A 20,136-nucleotide genomic window follows, 5' to 3' on the forward strand; every position below is an offset into this window, starting at 1 on the left:
ATTTGGAATATGACTAAATGGGAGACCTCAAATTACTGGTGTAAGACTGCTTTATGCTTTTTTTTTGGTAGCTCAAATTTTCCAAATTCATGAATGTTCTGCAATTTTTATCTAGATCTTGATTTTAGTAAAAGATCTCTCACCTTACGTTTAAACTGGGCTTCAGTAATGCATCATCCATGAAAAAACCAATTGCTTTGGAGAGGAACAGAACAAAGGGAGACATGTCTTCTCTTGTGTTGGGTTTTACTGAATGTGTCTTTTTATGATAGCAGAAAGTGAATTTGGGTAACTGTTTGTAGATTTAGGAATAAATGAACTTTTTTTTGCTGGAGCATCAGTGTTGAGATCTTCATGGGTATTATGTGTTGTAATCCTCACTGTGAAAAAATGAGATTTCCTGATGGATTTTAAAAGCCAAAAACCTCTGAGCAATGCTTCACAGTCTTTTGAAGCAAGTCCTTTTGGGACAGTCTATGACCAATAAAGACCACAATAATCACTTTGCCACACGACCAATGATTAACCCAAGTCCTCGAAAGAATGATCCAAAAGCTTGCTGACATAATGTCTCTGAAAGTTGATGGTGTCTCCCTGTCCTTTTGGGGCAGGAGAGGTGCCCTCTAGGAGTTCCACCTGCGGAATAGGAAAGTGCTGCTTTAGCTGTTGTCATTGTGGTGCACGTGCTGGGGTTTGCCTCACTCGGGCTTTGGAGCTGTCCCTGCCTGTCATACACCATCTCCGGGACCTCCCTGTACAGAGGCAACGCTGCTGGTGATGGTGAATGACTAAGGTTACCCTGCATCATGCGCGCCATGCATGGAGTTGTCATGCTGCTTTAGTAAGTGCTCTCAGCTATTTTTTTCCCCAGTCTCTCTTATTTTGGTGCTCTTGGTTGCATCCTATTTCTTAATGACTGAAAGTAATGGCCAGTGTAGGTCATGAGTGACTAATATATTTCTTATTGAGGCATGTTGTAACCTGTTTCCTAGCACAACACAAGTTCTGCTTGGAAATGTATGACTCTCTGGATTTACTGACCTTTTCATTACCTAAGACAGGTCTGAAAGCTACTTGCTTTTGGTTTTTTTTTTTATGATTTTGCTTTTTTGAAGCAGGAGGAAAGATTGAATCATGTTAAAAATCTAGAGAGAGAGTTCATAGGAGTTTATCATTGAAGCAGTGGTGGTTTACATTCAAATTCCAATCAAGTGAAAGGGTTTGGTGGAGCTAGTTATCATTTTAAAGCCAAAAATAATCTCCTTTCTGTAAGGATTGGGAAATGTTCTAGTCTGCAACCCGAGGCTGTTACTTGTACTTTTTCATTGTTTAGTTTTGTTTTTTTTGTCAGCTAACACTGCTGTATCTCTTAATAATTTTTAATGTGTCTTATAGCTCTCAACCAAGGAATTAAAACAGAATTTTCAATTCATATTAGGAAAATTAGAAATTGTATTGATTTTTATGAACAGAGAATAAGAGAATTTAGCCCCTGGGCTCAGGTAGCTAATATTTTTAACTTAAATTCAGCAGAAACTCAAAAGAACTGTCAATGTCTTGAAGATACATTTAGTCTGAAAACATAAAGATTTTTGAGGATTGCAGAAACTTGCTTTCAGCTATTCATGTTCTCCTTTACATAATTTCTGTGCTTTTGACTCTGCACTGTACACCACAATGCTTTCATTGTCTCACTTCCTACTGCATGTCATTTGCATAAATTGTTGCTTATTACGGTATATGGAATGTAATCTTTTTCTATTCCATTTATTATGAATACAAGAGGCTTTCTGCGACTGAATTTCATTGGCATGTCGAGTTGAAAGAGGAAGCAAAAGAGATTAGAAGTTCATCTTGATTGGAAGGTCATCTTTTGCCCCTCATTTTATCAGTTAAGAGTTGATTTTGGTTTTTTTCCTTATAGCAAACTGAAGCTGTATCTGTGCAGGCCCTACTTGAGGCCAGGGAATATTCCATGAGCACTGCAGCTTGGTCATCCAAAGTGCTGAACTGTTAGAGTGGTTCCTGGTGCTGTTTGGCCTGGGACAGCTGGTACTTCTTGTAATGATTCGTAGGCACAGCCCAGGTGCTGGCAGGGACCAGAACCATTCCTGACGGGCAGTTTTCATGTGGCCGCCCTGCCTTGGAGTCTGAGAGTGCTTGATAGTCTGAATATGGGCTGTTCTGTGCTAAATGGGCTGGGCATGTTTAACTTGCTGCTGATGGGAGCTGGCTGAAGAGTTGTGGGTTGTAAGTTAGGGGTGGAGAGTTAATTATGGGGGCTGCAGTTAGTTGCATGCTGTTTGGCATCTTTTTTGCATAGCTATGCTTCATAGTGATTATTAAGAAATCAAGAACTTTTTTTTTTTTCTTTAATGTAAGAAATATCCAATGCTTCTGCTGAAGTCATTACACTGAAAAGAGAGAAGTCTGCACTGAATTGCCAGGGGGGTGGATGGTCATCTTAAACAGCACAGCTGTTTGGAAATCACCTACTAACTTCATCATGGGGGTCATTTTATTCAATAGTCTTTTGAAACAGAAACAATATTCTCTAGTAACTGGATTTCTAGCTGAGTCAATGATGTGACTGTTCTCTACTTAAAAGAGAAAATAGTGCAAGTAGAAATATAGATTAATAGGTTGGCATATTTGAGAACATCCTAAGGTTTTATGTGAATCTGTCTTTTTCTGAATCAGTTTATTATAATGAGACACTTGTATTAAAAAAGAGTTGAGACATGTATTTAAAATTTATTGATTTAGCTTATGCTCAATACAATAAATTTATGCTGGGATAGAACTGATGATGAAGTTGCATCTGTAAGTGACAAAATTTGTACCTCATTATAGACTATTGTACCAATAGGCTGAAAAGATTATGTAGAAGGGTGCCTAGTTACTTAAATCCTGCAAATGCATTGATGTCATGCATTTCAATCCTTTGTAAATATGTTTTCTGAACATCTAGCTATCTGCCTCTGCTCATTGCTTGTTCATTTCTTGCCCATTTTAGTCTGCTGCATAGCATAAAATCTTAATTTCTAAAGGAATAAAATTCAATGCATGTTTAAGAGCTTTCAATGCTGATAAAATTTCTTCATTCTGTCTCATTTTTCTGTATCACAACCTTCCATTTATTTTATTAGTTAGGGGGAAAAATTCTGGTTTTCTTAGACAAGCAAATATGTTCCTTTGAATATTTTAATAGCTTTTCTTTTTTACCCCAGAAAACATCTTGTCTGAGAGGGAAACTTCCGTATTTTCTTCATAGGCAGTGCCTTGCCATAGTATTATGATTTTTTTTTTTTTTTTTGACAGCTTACCAAAGAGTCTTTGTTCATCTTGGTAATACCAATGATTTGGTTATTACTAGGCTTGTAATGGCCCACAAGTATGTGACCTTAATTGGAACATGGAGATTCCCGGGTTCTGATGCCTGGGATTTTTACTGATTTTTAGAAGATCTTCATGTTTTAATTTTTGAAAATACATGGTGTTATCTTTTGCTCTATGGGAGTATTGGGATAGTTGGGTTCTTCATATTTTACAAACACTTTTTAGAAGTTTTGCAGGTGATGTGAACAGTCTTACTTTTTGATTTATGGTAGTTAAACAAAGTACAGTATGAACTATTGAGCCATCTTCCTTGTATGCCTTGCCCCGTTTTGAGGCTGGTGTGGTATGAAGTGAGCGGGGAAGAGAAGGACAGTATAAAGCAGTACTTTTGTCCAGCCTGGGTGATTTCTGCCCCTAGAAGAGCTGAAACAAAAGAAACTGATACTCTGCACCTTTTTTTTTTTAATGTAACATTTCTAGTTGGGTGAGCTGTGGCTGTTCATGGCGGCTTTGGCTGTTAATATGCAGTTCTTGTAAATTGGAAGTGAACAGAGCCCCAGTGACCTAGCAAAAGAGCAGAAATAACAATTTACTGAACCACTAGCCCTCTCAAACATCATTCTTAATAAATTGTTGAGAGTAGGATGCCAAACCCCCTCTCTATGAACTCATTGGTCACCTTAAATTACCTCCCATTGTTTGGATTCTCCTGGAAACTGCAAAAAACCAAAAAATTTAGAAAGGACTTTTTTTCCAGAGGCTTTTGTAGAGGTCCAAACCATTTTTTATTTTATTTCTTTTTAAAGTTGTGGGACATACCATAGAAAATATTCTCTTTTTTTTTTTTCACTAAAAAAAAAGCAAACATAAATCTTTAATATTGCAAGAATTTTTGGAGAGCTGAATCACAGTCAAGAAACTCACTTTTGGGGATTTGACTGGTGATTCTTGATCTTCTCAATGTACATTGAAATCCTATCTGAATTCGTAAAAGTGTGTAGATTTTTCCTTCACGTCCTTTTTGTGGACATCAGCTGCACTTTTAGTTCAGACCAGTCAGTTTCAAGTGACAGGCATAAAATGAGCCCCAGTGCTGTAAAGGAGTTTAGTCAGTGGAAATGTCACCGTTCCCTGCTTATTGCAGAACGGGTGGAGTAGATGACTTTAATGGTCCAAGCTATTCTACAGAATTGTTAGGCTTGGAAAAGACTTCTAAAATCATTAAGTCCAACTGTTAATGTAGCACCACTTTGTTCATCACTAGGTCATTTCCCCAGTTGCCACATCCACAAATCTTATGAATACTTCCAGGGATGGTGACTCCATGACTTCCCTGGGCAACCTTGTCAGTGAAAAAAAATTTCCTGATATCCAATCCAAGCCTTTCCTGGCACATCTTGATGCAGTTTCCTCTCATCCTGTCACTTGTTTACCTGAGAGAGGAGGTTCACCCACACCTCACCACAACCTCCTTTCATGTAGCTGTTCAGACTGATAAGATTTCCCCCAAGCCTCCTTTTCTCCAGGCTAGCCAACGTCAGCTTCCTCAGTCACTGATGGTAAGACACATACTCCAGACCCTTCACCAGCTCCACTGCCCTTCTCTGGACCCACTCCAGCACCTCAATGTCCATGGTGTAGTGAGGTGCCCAAAATTGGACACAGGGTTCATGGCGTGCCCTCACCAGTGCCGAGTACAGGGGGACAATCACTGCCCTGGTCCTGCTGGCCACACTATTGTTGACACAGGCCAGGATACCATTGGCCTTCTTGGACACACACACTGGATCATGTTCAGCTGCTGTCAGCCAGCACCCCCAGGTCCTTTTCTGCTGGGCAGCTTTCCAGCCACTCTTCCCAAGCTTGTAACAGTGCATGGGTTGGTTGTGTAGGACCTGGCACTTCACTTTGTTGAACCTCATATGATTGTCCTGGCCCATGATCCAGCCTGTCCAGATTCCTCTGCAGAGCCTTCCTGCTCTCCAGCAGATCAACACTCCCACCCAACTTAGCATCATCTGTGAACTGTGAGGGTGCACTCAGTCCCCTCATCCAGGTCATTGGTGATACTCAGCAGGACTGGCCCCAGTCCTGGACTCTGGAAAGCACCGCTGGTGACCGGCTGCTGACTGGATGGAACTCCATTGATTGCCACTCTCCAGAGTGCCACTCTCCAAACTGCCCTCCTGCCAGTTTTCTATCCTATGTATGGTGCATCCGTACGCCATGAAAATATTCCAAAAACTGTCCCTCTCAGAAGACATGTACTTTTATGTCTTTATTTTAAGTAAGCAAGCAACAGAAATAAAAATATCTCTGATGATTAAAACAGATCTTAAGTCTTAAGTCTGTTCCCTGAAACTAGGAGGATTTTCTTTTCTTCCTGTGAAACAGAAGAGAAGCAACTGCTCTGTATTATATAATAAGCGTCCTTTAAACCTTCTCATCTCCCCAGTTATGGAGGTGTAATGTCTTTTAAACAAGAAACTGCTGCAGTAAAGTGCCAATGCTTCTGGTTTGTGCAGTAACAGCATAAATATAGTTTTTTATAGATGACAAGCATTGCTTTATTAACAAAACATAATGTTACAACTTGTTTGTTGGTTCCAATTAGTGTCCTCATTGCAATTGTAAAAAACTGAAATCTGAGGTACAGTTAAGACCAAACACTAGTGATTTCCATGAGCACTTGAAAAGTTCCCCCCAGATTAAATAATGCCAAATACAGAAAATTTACTTCCAGAAGCATGATGTGAAGTATATTGATTTTAAGTACCATTGAAATGCTGTCATTGCTGATAGTTTAACAAATAAAATATGCCTTGTAGAATTTCTGCTGGCATTTAAAAATAATTATTGATATAAATAACTATTTTCAATGTCTTGTCATTTCTTTTGTTTAATTTTTACTTTCTTTTGGTCTCCTGTATGAAAGTGAAAAAATGAGCTAATTGCTAGGAAAGTATATTTTATAAGCTTAAGAATTGTTTTCCAGTGATGTATTTTTAAGAGCTGGTGATCTAATAGCAAAAATATCAAATTGGGCTAGATGACATATAAAAGGAGAGTATGCATTTCCAGCTGAAGCGGAAAAAAACCAGAAATCTATCTTGATAGTGTCACTGTGCTTGTGTCTGCATATTGCAAACCATTGTTTGTCCTCACTGAATTACTGAAAAATTTAAATCACTACTCTTTCCTTCTACCTCCTGGTAATAAAGTCAAGGAACAATCTTTTTTCCATCTCCATCCTCCGTCTTTTCTACAAAATTAAGGGGCAGTTATTTTCAGAGGCACAGATAAGAATTGGTATTTATCTCTGCTGTCTCGTAAAAACAAAAAAATTAGTGATTTTATGTTGTTTTTCTTTACTTTCCATTCACATGGAATCGCAGACATCCGCTAATGACCTGGGATCTTAGCCAAGAGCTAGCAGCGGTGGGAGAAAATGCAGGATATTTATAACTTCATTATAATCCATTATTTATTTCTTGCTCTCTTCATTACAAGAGAGATATCATTCAGTATAAAAAAAACAAACGCTTAACTCTCTCAGTATTTATTTTGCTCATTTAAAGAGGGTATCAGTCAAACTGGTCTACCCTTTTTTATTATTTTTTTCTTTTCAGTAGTCATTCAGGCACAGATAATGATGGTATCACAACATTTAAAGTGACAAACTTACATTATTTTTCTGGCATGAGGTAATATCTGGGACAGGGGAATGAGGTTGTCTAAAACATCTGGCTGTGGAGTAAAACAGTGTGACTGTAGAAAACATTGTGTTGCTTCTTCCAGTTGTAACATTAGCCTTTTCTAGACCTTTTGAAAAGCTGAAAATTTTTGCTTCCCCCATGGTTCCATTACTGAATGGTCTGGCCCAGAATTCACTCAGGAAAAGTTTTCCTTCATGGGGTATTCATTGCTGGCACTGGTCTAAGTCATGGTGTTACTGTTCTGCTGTTGGAGATTGACAGCACAGAAACGAAATCTGTATCTCTGACATCAAACCCAGCACTCAAATCTGTAGTCCCAGGTTCCTGGGACAGAGAAATGAAACCACTTTTAATTTCTCATCTGCTCATTAAGTGGTTTGTAGAGTGTTGCAAGTTGTGTGTAGCTAGCCATTTGCTCTAATCTTCTTCCTTTCCCTAAGGATGCTTACTAGTTTTTATCAAGTTTTAAAGACCCCAAAACCACAAAATGCTATGTGTGAATCTTAAAGTATTCATTAATAAAGCCAAAAATTGTCAGGTGTTTTTCAGTGTAGAAAGCTTTATCATGACAAATATAGCCGGGCTGAGCTAAATCAATATTGATCTAGTGTAAAATGCTGTAGAGTTTGGATTATATGGCTGTTACATTAAAATTGCTCTTCTATAAATCAGTGATAATAGAAATCCCTGTTGAAAAGGCAAAGAGATGAGAGGTATGTGCTTTTGTACAGGTAGAGGAAAATACACAAGTTGATGTTTACAGCAGAATACCAGCAATTTTACAAAAAAGAAAAGAAAAAAAGTAGAGAGTGGAGTTTTACCCCTGATGATGAAGCAGTTTAGAACTTTTAAAAGTTCAGGTTCCATCAGAACATTTATAAATTAGACTGATATTCTAAGCACAGGTTTTTTCCTATTTCAAAATGTGAGGTTTTTTTAGTGAGTGAATAATGTGTATTTTCATGATTGTATAATTCAGCAATAAAATTGGCAGGAATGTAAAGCTACCACTCAGCCTAATCAGAATCCAATATTCTCCCTACTGTTCCCCCCACAAGAACAATCGATTTGTCACGTATTATCTGTGACTTTCTCCAGTATTTTTATTTTATGGCTTCTCCTAAATATCTTAATCAAGCTTGAATTTTCACGCTGTTAAGTTTAGTGTGTGTATGTACGTTACCACACAGAGCAGACGGTTTTTCCACTGGAAAAAAAATGACACCTGATAAGATGAACAAAGAAATCATTGTTGTCTCTTACAGGGAGAATTAAAGCACAAAGGGATTTAAGGACACACAGGAAGTCTGTTGGCGGAGCCAAAAACAGAACTGTCTCTTAAGTTCTGGTGCAAATGCCTCTGCCAGGGGCCAAGCTTCTTGAGCTGGAGAGAAGCCGTCTCTTTCACAGCCCTGCTTCCGGTTGGACTGGGAAAAAGAAACTGAAAAGGCAGGATAGAGAGAAGGAAAAGAAATAATCCTGGTTGTGAAGCTGTGGCCTCTTGTTAAGAGAGAAAAAGCATTCCCAAACTAACCAACCGATGCCTTCCCCCTTCCGCTTTATCCCATTCAGACCAAGGAGTAATGTTGCTGAAGTAATCCAAATGTCACAGTAGAGGGTTCTGTGCAACTGATCAGCATAATGGGCTTCCCTTTGCTTGTGCTTTCTCTGGCCATGTACAGAAAGCCCTTCGGCTGACATTTGTTTAATATTTGTTAAGACAAAACACGTGCAGAAAAGCCTTGCATTATTGGAACAACCTCCTAGATTTGTTTTTACATATCCCTTCTTTGCATTCTCTTTCTGCCTTTTTGTTTAAATTAATTTTGAGGGATTTGTAAAGACTGTGGGATGAAGGCTTTAATTATTTTGGCAGGAATTGCTTAGTTCTGTATAATTCTATTTAATTAAATATTTTTTCACCTTAAATCTAAGTCTTGGATGCTGCATTCAAAATATACAGGAATTTAGTTAAATACTATTTAGCTGTTAACCCAAACAGCAACAGCTTGAGGCGGGCAAGAGTCTGGAAGGAAAACACACCAAATATGATATGCAGCATATCTGCAGCTCATAGTGGAGACTCTGGCAAACAGATACTGCAAGACTGAGCCACTTCATAAAGTTACTCAGACTTCTCTGACCTATTGGCTGAGTGTGATTTTGTTTGTATAGTAAATATTAGCACCACTTTAATACTTAATTCATTTTGTTTGCTGCAGTTCTTGATACTCTGAAGCTTTCTATCTACTGATAAGGAAGTTTTCCTTTATCTTGTTTGTATGGCAAATCTTTAATGGAAATTAGGCTGTTGAGTTTTTTCAACATTTATTGATTGTTGGTTCTGTGGTCAAAAGTAGCATTTGGCTGTGTGTCTTATTTCAGTGGAGTCTTTTCCACTTTCATTAAACTCGGGTATTTTAAAGGCTATTTTTAAATTGTCCTGTGCAAGAAGGTAATTGTCTTTTGATTTTGGTCCGGGTTATTAGCTGTGGGAATGTATCTTAGTATTCTAACTTTAGCTTAATGTTTTTCAGTAAAACTGGATTGCTTTTGGTAAGTTGTCAATATTGATGCTTGTGGACTATGCCTGTAATAAGCAGTAATTTTGTTTATTCAAAAATCCCTTTTTTATTCCTTTTTTTTGCCTTTACCAAATAAACTCTCTTGAAATTTCTGAGGTTTCTAAGTTTGATTTAGTGTCCTAACGTTAGTATTATACGCTGACCGTGTCAGACATTGGCATATGAGAAAATAGGTGCTGTCCAAATAAGACTTGATAAACTATTTTATCAACTTGTTACTCCTAAAAGTTGTAGCTTACTCCTGCTTTCCCCTCTCTTTTCCTCTGTTTCAGTCAAAGTTGGTCCTTGCTTGTTCATTGTTCTCAAAGCAAAATGCAAGTCTTATTTTCCAGATATATTTAGAGGAAAAAAGCCCAAGGTGCCAGAAAATGCTTATTTATAAATATTGATCCCTTATATTTGCAAACTTGGCATTACATGCTGTACCTGGAAGCTTACGGGATTTTTTTTTCATGTGTCTCTGAGACTTGGCTTGAGTGACTTGGAAAAATATTCAATTTCCCAAATTATTAAACCCTAAAGCATAACAGTCAATCTACTGTCATTTGAAAGAATTGCTTTTTCTTTTTTCTTACAAGCCAGATTCTGATTGGATTAAGAAAGGAAAGTTTTATGCTCAGGAAATTTATATTGCCAAACCTTCATCTTTGATAGAATGACCCCATTATCCTCAAAATTAAAGCATTTATTAGTCAAAGAGGGACACTTTCAGAGAATAAAGAGAGCCCCCTTCCACTTACAATGTAAAATATGCATTTTTTAAAAATATGTGGTCATCAGCTGTGCTAGGTGTGTATCTATTCAATGCACAGTAATTCAAAGAAAAGTTAGAGGTACTGATACTAACTGAGCCTTGTGTTACAAAGTCAGTGGCATTAATTTGAATCTCATGCATTAGGGAACAGTTTAATTATCTCCAACCTTTTGGAGGAACATATGAAAAACTGACATTCAACACAGTTGTGTCTGTCTTAGTGTGTGTCACAGAGAGGTTATGGATTCAAGGGATTATCCACAGGCCACTGATTTGATAATAACTAAGGAGTCAAAGAATACAGAAGGAAAAAAGTCTTTATAATATGCACAGGCAGTCGGGAGAAATAGAATATGCTAAAACTTTTTTTTTCAAAAATAATTAGGGCTTTTTAAAAAGAAGAATTTGAAAACAAAAGGCTTTGCACTTTTAATATCTGAGTAAAAATTTCAGTGTAAATTAAAATCCTAAATCATTACTTTTTGTAAATAAAATAAATCTGAAAATTCTCTCACTTTTGATGAGTAACTGGATATGCTCCATGCCTTATTTTACTTCTTAGCAGTAGGACAAAATATATTCCAGAAAAAAAATATAGTCATCTGTCTGTAGATGCACTTATACTCAGACATGCAAATCTCATGTGATAAAATGTGATATAATCTCAGGCTAATAAATAAGGTATTTTTCAGTGTCTTGAAAATTCATTATTTAAGAAAGATGTAAAAACCCACTATAAATTTTGACTTTTAAGCTAGTAAAGGAGAGCTAAGAGATTTCTGATTCCGCTGTCTAAATAGGAAAGAACCAGAACAGATTACTGCTCACCTCTTATAAATCTCCTGGTAGTGAAAAAGATTGTTATGTTTATTACTCACAAATCTAATTTCAAAACATGTTTCCAATTTCTAAAAATGAAGAGTTTTACTACTTTAATATTGTGAAACTCACTTTATGAAGGTTCATACAACAGGGACAAGAAATGTCTTCTGTCACTTGATCATCACTGTTTCTTAAGACAGGTGGTATCCTTCTTTGAAATCCCCTAGACTCCTCCAATTCTTTTATCTTTTGGTAAAACAAGGTACATTTCCAATTGTTATTCCTTATTTATCATTTTGAAAATGGACTGTGTGGAAACGTTAAAATTCCCAAGAGTTCTTGAAGAAGCAACCCAAAACAATATCTGTTTGTTCTACCAAATTTTATTTTGTTTTGAATTGAGTAATGAATCCTGATTTTCTTGTCAGGGGTGACCTGATACTAACTGCAAATTTCTGGTGTGGATTTAGTTTGTGTTCCATGCTGACTTCAGTTTATACTTCATAAATTTTGATTTCCAAAATAGTTTCAGAGGTTGTTTTCAGAGTGGCACATTCATTTAACCTCTAATACATTTGTATTTCAAAAGAAATAAATAGTCAGTCTTTCTAGTTTTCAGTTTTAAATAGGATTATCTCAATGGTGATAATTTGACAGTTGTCTTAATACCTTCTCATAACTTTTTCAGAAAGGCATGGGTTTTTTCCCACTGTTAGGACAGTTTACAAGTGATAAATTGTAGAATATTTCACGGATCACCATGGGGTATGGACCACATACAGCAGGGCAAGTGCAGGGAAAAGACATGGCTAAGCCAGTTGGGGCTTTGTTGAAAGGATCATTCTTGCTTGGAACAAAATGAACAGTGCCAGTCACGCAGAGCAGCCATGCAGGGAGGACAGAGATGTCTCAGCCAAATGGTGTGTTCTCTGCAGGAAACCATATCCAACTCATGTTCCTTGAAAAACCTCATCTTCCTGAAGTTTCATTTCAAATGTGAGGCTTGGAAGAATCCCAGAAGGATCTTCTTTTCCCTGCCACCCACACCTTGTGATCAGCAAAATCTGTGATTCAGTCTATTGTATCATGAAATATGTTAGTACATATGCCCAGAATGATTAATTAGAGGACTTTTTGTATAAACTGCAACTGTTTTTGCTGATGGGTATTTGGACTAATGCCTCTGATATTAGAAAAAGCTTTGATTTCAATTACTCTCCCTCTTTTTTAAACAAGTAATAAATTGATTGCTGTGCTTCACTTCTCCATTTTTTCTGTAGTACACCGAAACAAAGAGGCTTTTCTGGCTAAATTGAGGCGAATTTCAATTAAATTAATTGTAATTTATCCTCAGAAAAGGAGAAAAATTTACCAGAAATAACAAAAACAAAACGGTACAAATCAGCTTTTAGTAGAAGTTTAGTAAATATTTTTTTGAAATTCTCATGCATCACCATCCTAGGGTTATGTCACTGTTTCCAGTGTATCCGGTTTTGCTTGTACTACATGTCTTCTCTCAAGGCATAACTTTAAAAGGTCTGATTTGAAACATATTTGTATTTAAGTGTTTGAGTAACCATGTGTATTTAATACAGAGTAAATGTAGCAGCTTTAACTGAGATTGCAGTTAGAGGCTCTTCTTTCAGAGAGTCCAAGGTTCTCTTGGAGAGAGGGCATGCCCAATAATTTGCACAGTTGCCTTAAATTGCTGTGGAGATTCGTTCTAAAATTGCAAGGAGATTTACGAACACTAGAGAGAGCATCCCACAATCTTCTATAAATGGATAGCATTATTCCTGCTTTATCTATAGAAAATTGAACCATGAAAAAGCTAAATGAGTTGCACAACATTGTACAAAAGTTTTAACAACAGAGCAAGAAGTAAAATGCTGTTGTTCTAAAATATCAGTTCGATGTGCAAATGGCATTGGTTAGTGTTGCTATCCTGAAAGCTTGCCACCTGTGAAGATTTCACTTTATTATACTTAGCTCAGTTACTAACTCTCAAAGATCCATTGTGAACTTTCAGAAAGGAGTACAGCACTTACTGAGGAAACTTATCACAGAATCAAGATACTTCTCTAGGCTGCATTTATCCCTGTTGTAAGAGGTTCTACTGTGTGAAGTATGGGTTTCTATGTTGGTATGGAGTCTTCCAGTTGCTTCTAGTACAATGAGCCATGCAAAATTCCTGAATTTTTTCAATGTTGATACTCTGAAATGGGCGCAGTACTGCCTTGCTTCCCTTACTTCAAGATAATTCATCCTGTAATTCTTTAGTCCTTTATGCTGCTTGACTCCAGTCCTCCCTCAATCTTCAGAATTAGTTCTTGTGTCTTGAATTTAGATCAGATTCTTTCCTCCTGCCCCTTATAGTCACATTCCCAGCTACTGATTTCATTGAGGTGCTCACACAGGAGGAGCTTTCTCCTTTGAACTTCAGTGTCCTGTCTTAGAGATGTCCTGCAAGTTTTACATGCTAGCCAGGTAGGGAAGAGATCCTTGTGGTGCTTCTGCTGAGGGAAAGTTCAGTGTTCACTGGAGAATTCACATGAGAATAACTTTCCCTGCACCCTGAATCCTTTTAACCTCTCTGCAGGGCTTCTACTTGCCTGGTAGCCCAATTTGCTGCTCACAAGCAAATGTGCATGTGCTCAGAAGCACCCCTGCCCTGAAACCCTTGACCATCAGCTTGGACTCTGCTTCCAGTTGATATTCCTTACCTTAATACTCCTCACCCTAAACATTCCTTGGTGAGTTTTACACAGTCCCGCAGACCCCTCTCAAATATCCAAAATTCACCTGTTTCTTCCCTTTTTCTCTATATTGTTGGCTGTGAAGTGCAGATTGGCCCTCTCCAAAGCTCTGCTTCAGTTTCTTAACAGCCTCCAAGAGTGACTGGAGAGTTTCTCTCTATCTTTTTTTTATCCCTTATCTACTACATTTGTATCCCTGTGTTTTGTTCATGGCTTTCTCATATGCTTTGAATGGGAAAGTTTCTTGAGCTGATAATCCTAGTGAAGCAGATGCTCTGACATGCCACATACCCTTAAAAATACAAACAGGGGTAGTCAAATTTTGCCAAATAGGAATTTTATTGATTCTTCAGCTGGAAATTAGCATCTTGTCTTCGTTTGAGTTGAAATATGATCTGAAAACTAAGGTCTCAGGAGGGAATTTCCAATCTGCTATCTGGGCAGTTTAGGTAAAGTGGTGGTCTATGATTTTTTTCTATTGATTTTTGTATCAGTTTTAGTACATTTATCTGTTCACTGGAGAAGCAAATGACCTGGCAGTGGATGAGATTTCACAGCACTGAAACACTGAAATACTATGCATCTCTCTCTATATATACTAACCAGCTTTCTATGTGAACAGCAAAACCATTAATGCTTGTAACATCTCTTTTGCAAAGCTAAAGTGTGCACAGGGGTTGGCAGCTGGCCTGCTGGAACCTTTTGATCCACAATGCACTTCCTGGCAAACCTTACTGTGTGTTCTTTCAGCTGGTCTAGGGCAAGGCTTTGATGTCCTGGAACGTGATCACGATGTGGGTCACTTGTGGATGAAAAAAAAAAGAAGGGGGGAGCAGGAAAAGTCGAAGGCATAACTGGTCAGATCTTGCTGTATGGGTAATTTGGCAGTGTTGGCCCAACTTTAGCAGCCACAGTATGACCAGTGCAAGCTTTGGAAGTCCTGAGAGGCTGACAAGGATTCGGTGGTAACAGGTCTTGGTTCTGTAATACCATGAGCAGAAAAAGACCCATCACTGTGTGTTTGGTGTGAAGAGAAGATGAAGCATGTAGCCTCTGCTTGTGTCACTTATTGACCAGATGGGTCAGATAGAAATATCGCTTGGCTGAAATCTGTGTGCAGATTAGACGTTGCTTCTGATATATAATTTTTATGCTGAATTTATGTAATTGCATCAGAGCCTTTATCATGACTTTCTGTCACATTTATGATGAGGACTGTAAACACTTGGGGTAGGAAAGATCCTCAAGAATTCACATAGCCTGAATATAAAATAAGAGATAACAGGCAGGGAAGCACTTAAACACTACTGCTCCTTGTCAGCACTATGCTTGGTATACCAGTATCTTAGGGAAGATCCAAGAAGTGAATGCTGAGCGCTCAGCACTGAGTCTGATCAAATAGAAAGACAAATGTGTGAAGATCCTTGTTCCCATGGAGTTATTAAAGGAGCAAGACCTGCAGGTGATAAAGAGTGTTTACAGGGAGGCGTATTGTTCATGGACTGTCTTATTTCTCTTTGTCTTTTCAGGTGTTCCAGGACCTTGGCACTTCTGTGTTGTCTGGTGCATTTAGAGGATACAACATCTGCCTCTTTGCATATGGACAGACAGGTTCAGGAAAAACTTACACAATGATGGGAACACCTGTGAGTTACATCATTCATTTTTAACTTAGGGTTAAGGTCAGGATGTCTAGCAGAAACATTGCTTTATTTTTAAACAGCGGTTGTGGTGCTTGTTGAGCAGAATGCTTATGCATGTTTTATTCGGTTTTTAAATGTATAAAATGTGAGCCTTTACATTTAGGTAAAAAACCAGAGAGTATCAGGTAAAAATATCAGAAAGTATGGTGGAGTTTGAATATTTATTATTAGATAATCTTCTTACTACATATGAATCTTATCACGAAGTTAGAGGACAAAAAAAAAAAAAGAAAAAAGAAAAAAAAAGAAGCCCAATACCCTGTAATAGTTGTAGATTTTAGAAACTGTAGCCCAAGATAATACAAAGTATTCATTCCTATGTGATATTTTGGCAATCTGACCTATGCTGAGATTAAGTTACTTTCACAAATAAAACTGGATACAATTCACAGCAATAGTTATAAAAGACTTGATTATACTTGGAATATTGGCCTGCGAAAAGTAATACTTTGCTTTGGTTTTGGCATGCATTTAAATGGAATTTACAGAAGCTGTTACATTTAAAGACTGTCTACCAGGCATCACGTAAAGTGCATTTTAATATTGCTAATCAGATAGATGGAGTCAATTGATGATTTCCTGTGTTTTGCTGCAACAGAAGGCAATTTGATTTTTATCCATGAATATTCTTAGCTGTTGCTGAAACATACTGCTAAAAAGAAAAAAAAAATAATAGTTTGCATAAGTGGACCAGTATTTTACACATCTATGGGATTCAAATTTTAAGGAGAAATAAAGGCAAAGTGTGTTTAAACCCCAAAGATAAGAGGCCCGTTCTAATATAGTTTGTTCTTTTGACAAGTGTTCGGATTTTTTAAATTTTATTTTCTCAATAGACATTAACAATAGGATTTAGTTACATTATTACCAGATTCTCTATTAATTTTATGTGAAATCAAGTTTTATGCCATAAAAGCCTGAAGAATTGTTAAAATTTGGGTTAATAGGTGGCAAAATAGGATATTTGTATTACCCTATTTTGAAAATATCTTAGCAATTCAGAATGGCCACCACTTGAAATTATCATTATTTTCAAGGAAATTTCTGGATGCTTTGTTTCTAAGAGATTTCTTGCTTTAAAATAATTTCTTTCTCCAATGCAATTTGAGCTGATCTTTAATAATACGTATTCACTGTGAAACAGTGTTCCAGTGTTTGGTATAAACAGAACTTTTGTCCATGGTGGTCTACTTGATGAACCTGGATTTTCTTCTTTTAACACAGATTCAAGTGTGCCTTCTGAAAAAACGCCTTTCATGCTATTCAGCAAGTAGAATCCACCTAAGCCCTGGGGTCTTCCCAGGGTGTGGTGGCACTGCAGTCACTAAAGTGTGAGCAATCATATCATAGGGAGGGTTCATCACACAAAACCACTTTAGTGCTGTGTAGACTGGGTAAAATTTAAATCACCAATCTGGGTATTGTTAGCTGCCCCATATCCTGTTCTCTCTGAGAGACAGAATTTATCAATCTAGAGTATAAAGCTGTTCCAAGGCTCCTCTGTGATGCCATAGCATGAAGAAATAAAAGTAGAATAAGGAAAACCCAAAAATATTCATGAGCAATCAACCTAGTTTCAGTGTTGGCCTGGCTTCATATAGTCTGGCATACCTCTGACGTAGACATGTCCAGTATCATTACATCAAATAGATTTTGGATTTAACCCAAGCCTCTAAATTTCTCATCAGTGCTGTGTCCATTGCCCTAAAATTACTTTAGGTATAAATAGCCATGCTTTTCTGAACCACACTCCATAGCTGTTTGTCTTGTAATCCACCATACAGTCATTACCGCACTATGATTCTGTCCTTTTCTTATAACTTGGCTTTTGTTTAAAAATAGGTTTTGCATGAGTGTTAGAAAATATATTATTTAATTTTTTTCTGTTTGTTATTTGAAGGCATCCATTGGGCTGACACCTCGTATATGTGAGGTATTTTTTTTTTCTTCACTTGCATTTGTTTAAGCAGTTAGATTTTTTTTTTTTTAATGTATTTTAAATTTACATTAACTTCTTGTTTGTGAAGGGCCTCTTTTCAAGGAAGAATGATTACTCAGACCAGATGGCATCATGCAGGGTAAAGGTCAGGTAAGTGTGTCACTGTTTTGGACAAGAATATGAAAGCTTTTAAAACATACTTCTGTGACTGAACAGAAATAATTTATTTTGTTTCTGTTTTCTTAGAAGATAGTTTTTGAACAAGGGGGAAACACAGAGGAATGATGAGAAAGTATTGGATTTAGCTTTCCATCTAAGTATAGTTCTTTGGATTCTGTCTGTTCACTTTTGTACAAACAGCTGAAATAGGAGTGCAGTGAAAATTTACTTGCTTTGTTTAACTCCTGAATTGGGCCATAATTCTACATTCTGGTCTTATTCATCATTCCCTTGGACCTAATAAAGCATTGGAAATCTGTTTGGAAATCTGGGGATTTGAGCAGACTAGTGCAAAAAATCTATGTAAAGAGTCTAAATATACAGTTGCTCCTTTTGTTTGGTTTTTAGTTGAGTGAATTTAACTTTCCTTTTTTTTTTCTTTTTAGTTTTCTTGAAATCTATAATGAGCGTGTCCGAGACCTGTTAAAACAGTCAGACCGAAAGAAACCTTACACGCTTCGAGTTCGAGAGCACCCTGAAACAGGACCTTATGTACAAGGTGAGAGTGGGATTCTCAATTTGCATCAGAACTGCAAGGGAATGTTTGTGTCTTTGCATGTATTCCTGCACTGATAACAATTGCCTCTGCTCTTCAAGGGTTACTTCTCTCAAATGTTTTTCTTGTTGTATGGCCACCTGTAGTACACTGAAAGCTTTGCCTCTGTTGTCCTACTGGCTGGATATCCTGCACTGTCTGCCTTTCCAGCCGTAGGTCATATGGGAGCCATATAATTTTCTTTCTTTTATTTTAAAGAAATATTAACTGAATCAAGAAATCTACCAACATTAGCTCTAAATGGGTTCTCCAGAACAGCTTAAGGTCCCTTCATATCTGTTTCGTACCTTGACAGCAGAATACACATTGAAAAAACCCAAAAAGTAGATAAATTCAACTGTTTGATATTGCACCGCAGGCTATGAGAAGGAATGAAAATCTCACCTAAGTGAAAAGCTAATAAGTTTCATTTTCAGTTGTCAGCTTTTTCAGTTGTCTTTCTTACTTTAGTTCTTACCTTCTCTCTCATTGTTTTTTCTACTTCCAGTTTATTTTCTGTTTTGATTGGTGCTTTCACCTCAGTGTCTCATACAGCTTTAAATTGCAGTTTGGTCTTTGGTATTTCATAAATTGATTGGCTCCTGGTGTAAAGTTTCCCAGCCACATTGCCGTGTATCTGACCAACAGCTGACAAAAATCACATCGCAAAATCAGTGCACCAGTGTAAAATCATACAAAGTAGATTTATGGTGGAGATCAGAAGAAAGAGTGTTTTCCAAACTGGGGCTTTGTTTAGAAAGTAGATGCATACATTTCCTTTTCTTCTTGCCTTACATCCAGTGGACATAATTCCAGAGCAGACTCTGGTATCACTGACTCTGCAACTGCTTGGCTGGCCACCAAGTGAGTAGTAATACCTAGGGGGTGTGCACTTAGTACACAAAATGCATATCACATAGAATTGTATGGATCCTGTCACATCAGAGCAAATACTGGTTTGTCCTGGCTTCTAAATAGAGTCCTTGTCTCTGTTTAGTGAATTTCTCTTGCTCTCCCTGGTTCTCTTGCTCTCTCCCTGTTTTTCTTTGTTATGGCATTACCCATCACATGGTTACCCTTCCTCCAGAGACTGAAGGAAGATGTGACAACAGACAGAGTGACTTGACTGTGTGATTGGATATAGCCTGACTGAATGGAGCCCAGCTCTGATTCCTTGGACACCTGCTGTATTGGTCATAGTACATCTAACAACCCACGGCTGTTACCAAATCCTCCTCCCAAAATTTGAAATCTGCACTTGCAAAGTTTTGAACTTCATGGTCCTGTAGACAAGGGCCTGTCAGGCATTCTGGTTGTTTCAGCTGTGCTTTCCCAGCTCATCAGCATCCTGTTTTAAGGAGACTTGGAAAATAATAGATGAATTGATGATCTCATTAGTATGGCAAACATAATTCTTTGAAAAGCAGATTCATAGACATTTGGCTTTTATTGAGGGCTTTCCACCACTTTCTACCTGCTTGTTATTGGAGAACTTCATTGTTGATGGAGTTCAGATACTAATTATTTTCTTTTAATAGCTGTGCATTCACCACACAAGAAAGGGTCTTTAAACTGCTTCCTTCCTTGGCAATTTCTTTTCTCAGGCCTTATATCTCCAGTGATTCCTTGGCTGCATATAATGGAGTTTCCCTGTTTTAAAAGAGAATAAAACTATAGCTTCTGCCAATGGGCTGGCTTGCCTTTTGTCAGTTTTGTCTTCATCTGGAACCTTCCAGGCCAATTCTGCCACTTCTTTTTCAATTCTATT

General features: G+C 37.5%; 1 protein-coding gene across 1 annotated transcript in view; it reads left to right on the forward strand.

Annotated features, from left to right (window-relative positions):
- Nucleotides 1-20,136, forward strand: part of STARD9 (StAR related lipid transfer domain containing 9) — a 96,905-nt gene that overhangs the window by 23,381 nt on the left and 53,388 nt on the right. The window contains exons 4-7 of the mRNA XM_066188124.1: nucleotides 15,502-15,618; nucleotides 17,576-17,608; nucleotides 17,703-17,764; nucleotides 18,220-18,332. Coding sequence (XP_066044221.1) covers nucleotides 15,502-15,618; nucleotides 17,576-17,608; nucleotides 17,703-17,764; nucleotides 18,220-18,332 — 325 coding nt within the window. The remainder of the gene's footprint in view (nucleotides 1-15,501; nucleotides 15,619-17,575; nucleotides 17,609-17,702; nucleotides 17,765-18,219; nucleotides 18,333-20,136) is intronic.

This window comes from Chamaea fasciata, unplaced genomic scaffold, assembly GCF_029207755.1.
Source record: "Chamaea fasciata isolate MVZ Bird 193981 ecotype frontalis unplaced genomic scaffold, bChaFas1.0.hap1 SCAF_7, whole genome shotgun sequence".
Lineage (NCBI taxonomy): Eukaryota > Metazoa > Chordata > Aves > Passeriformes > Sylviidae > Chamaea > Chamaea fasciata.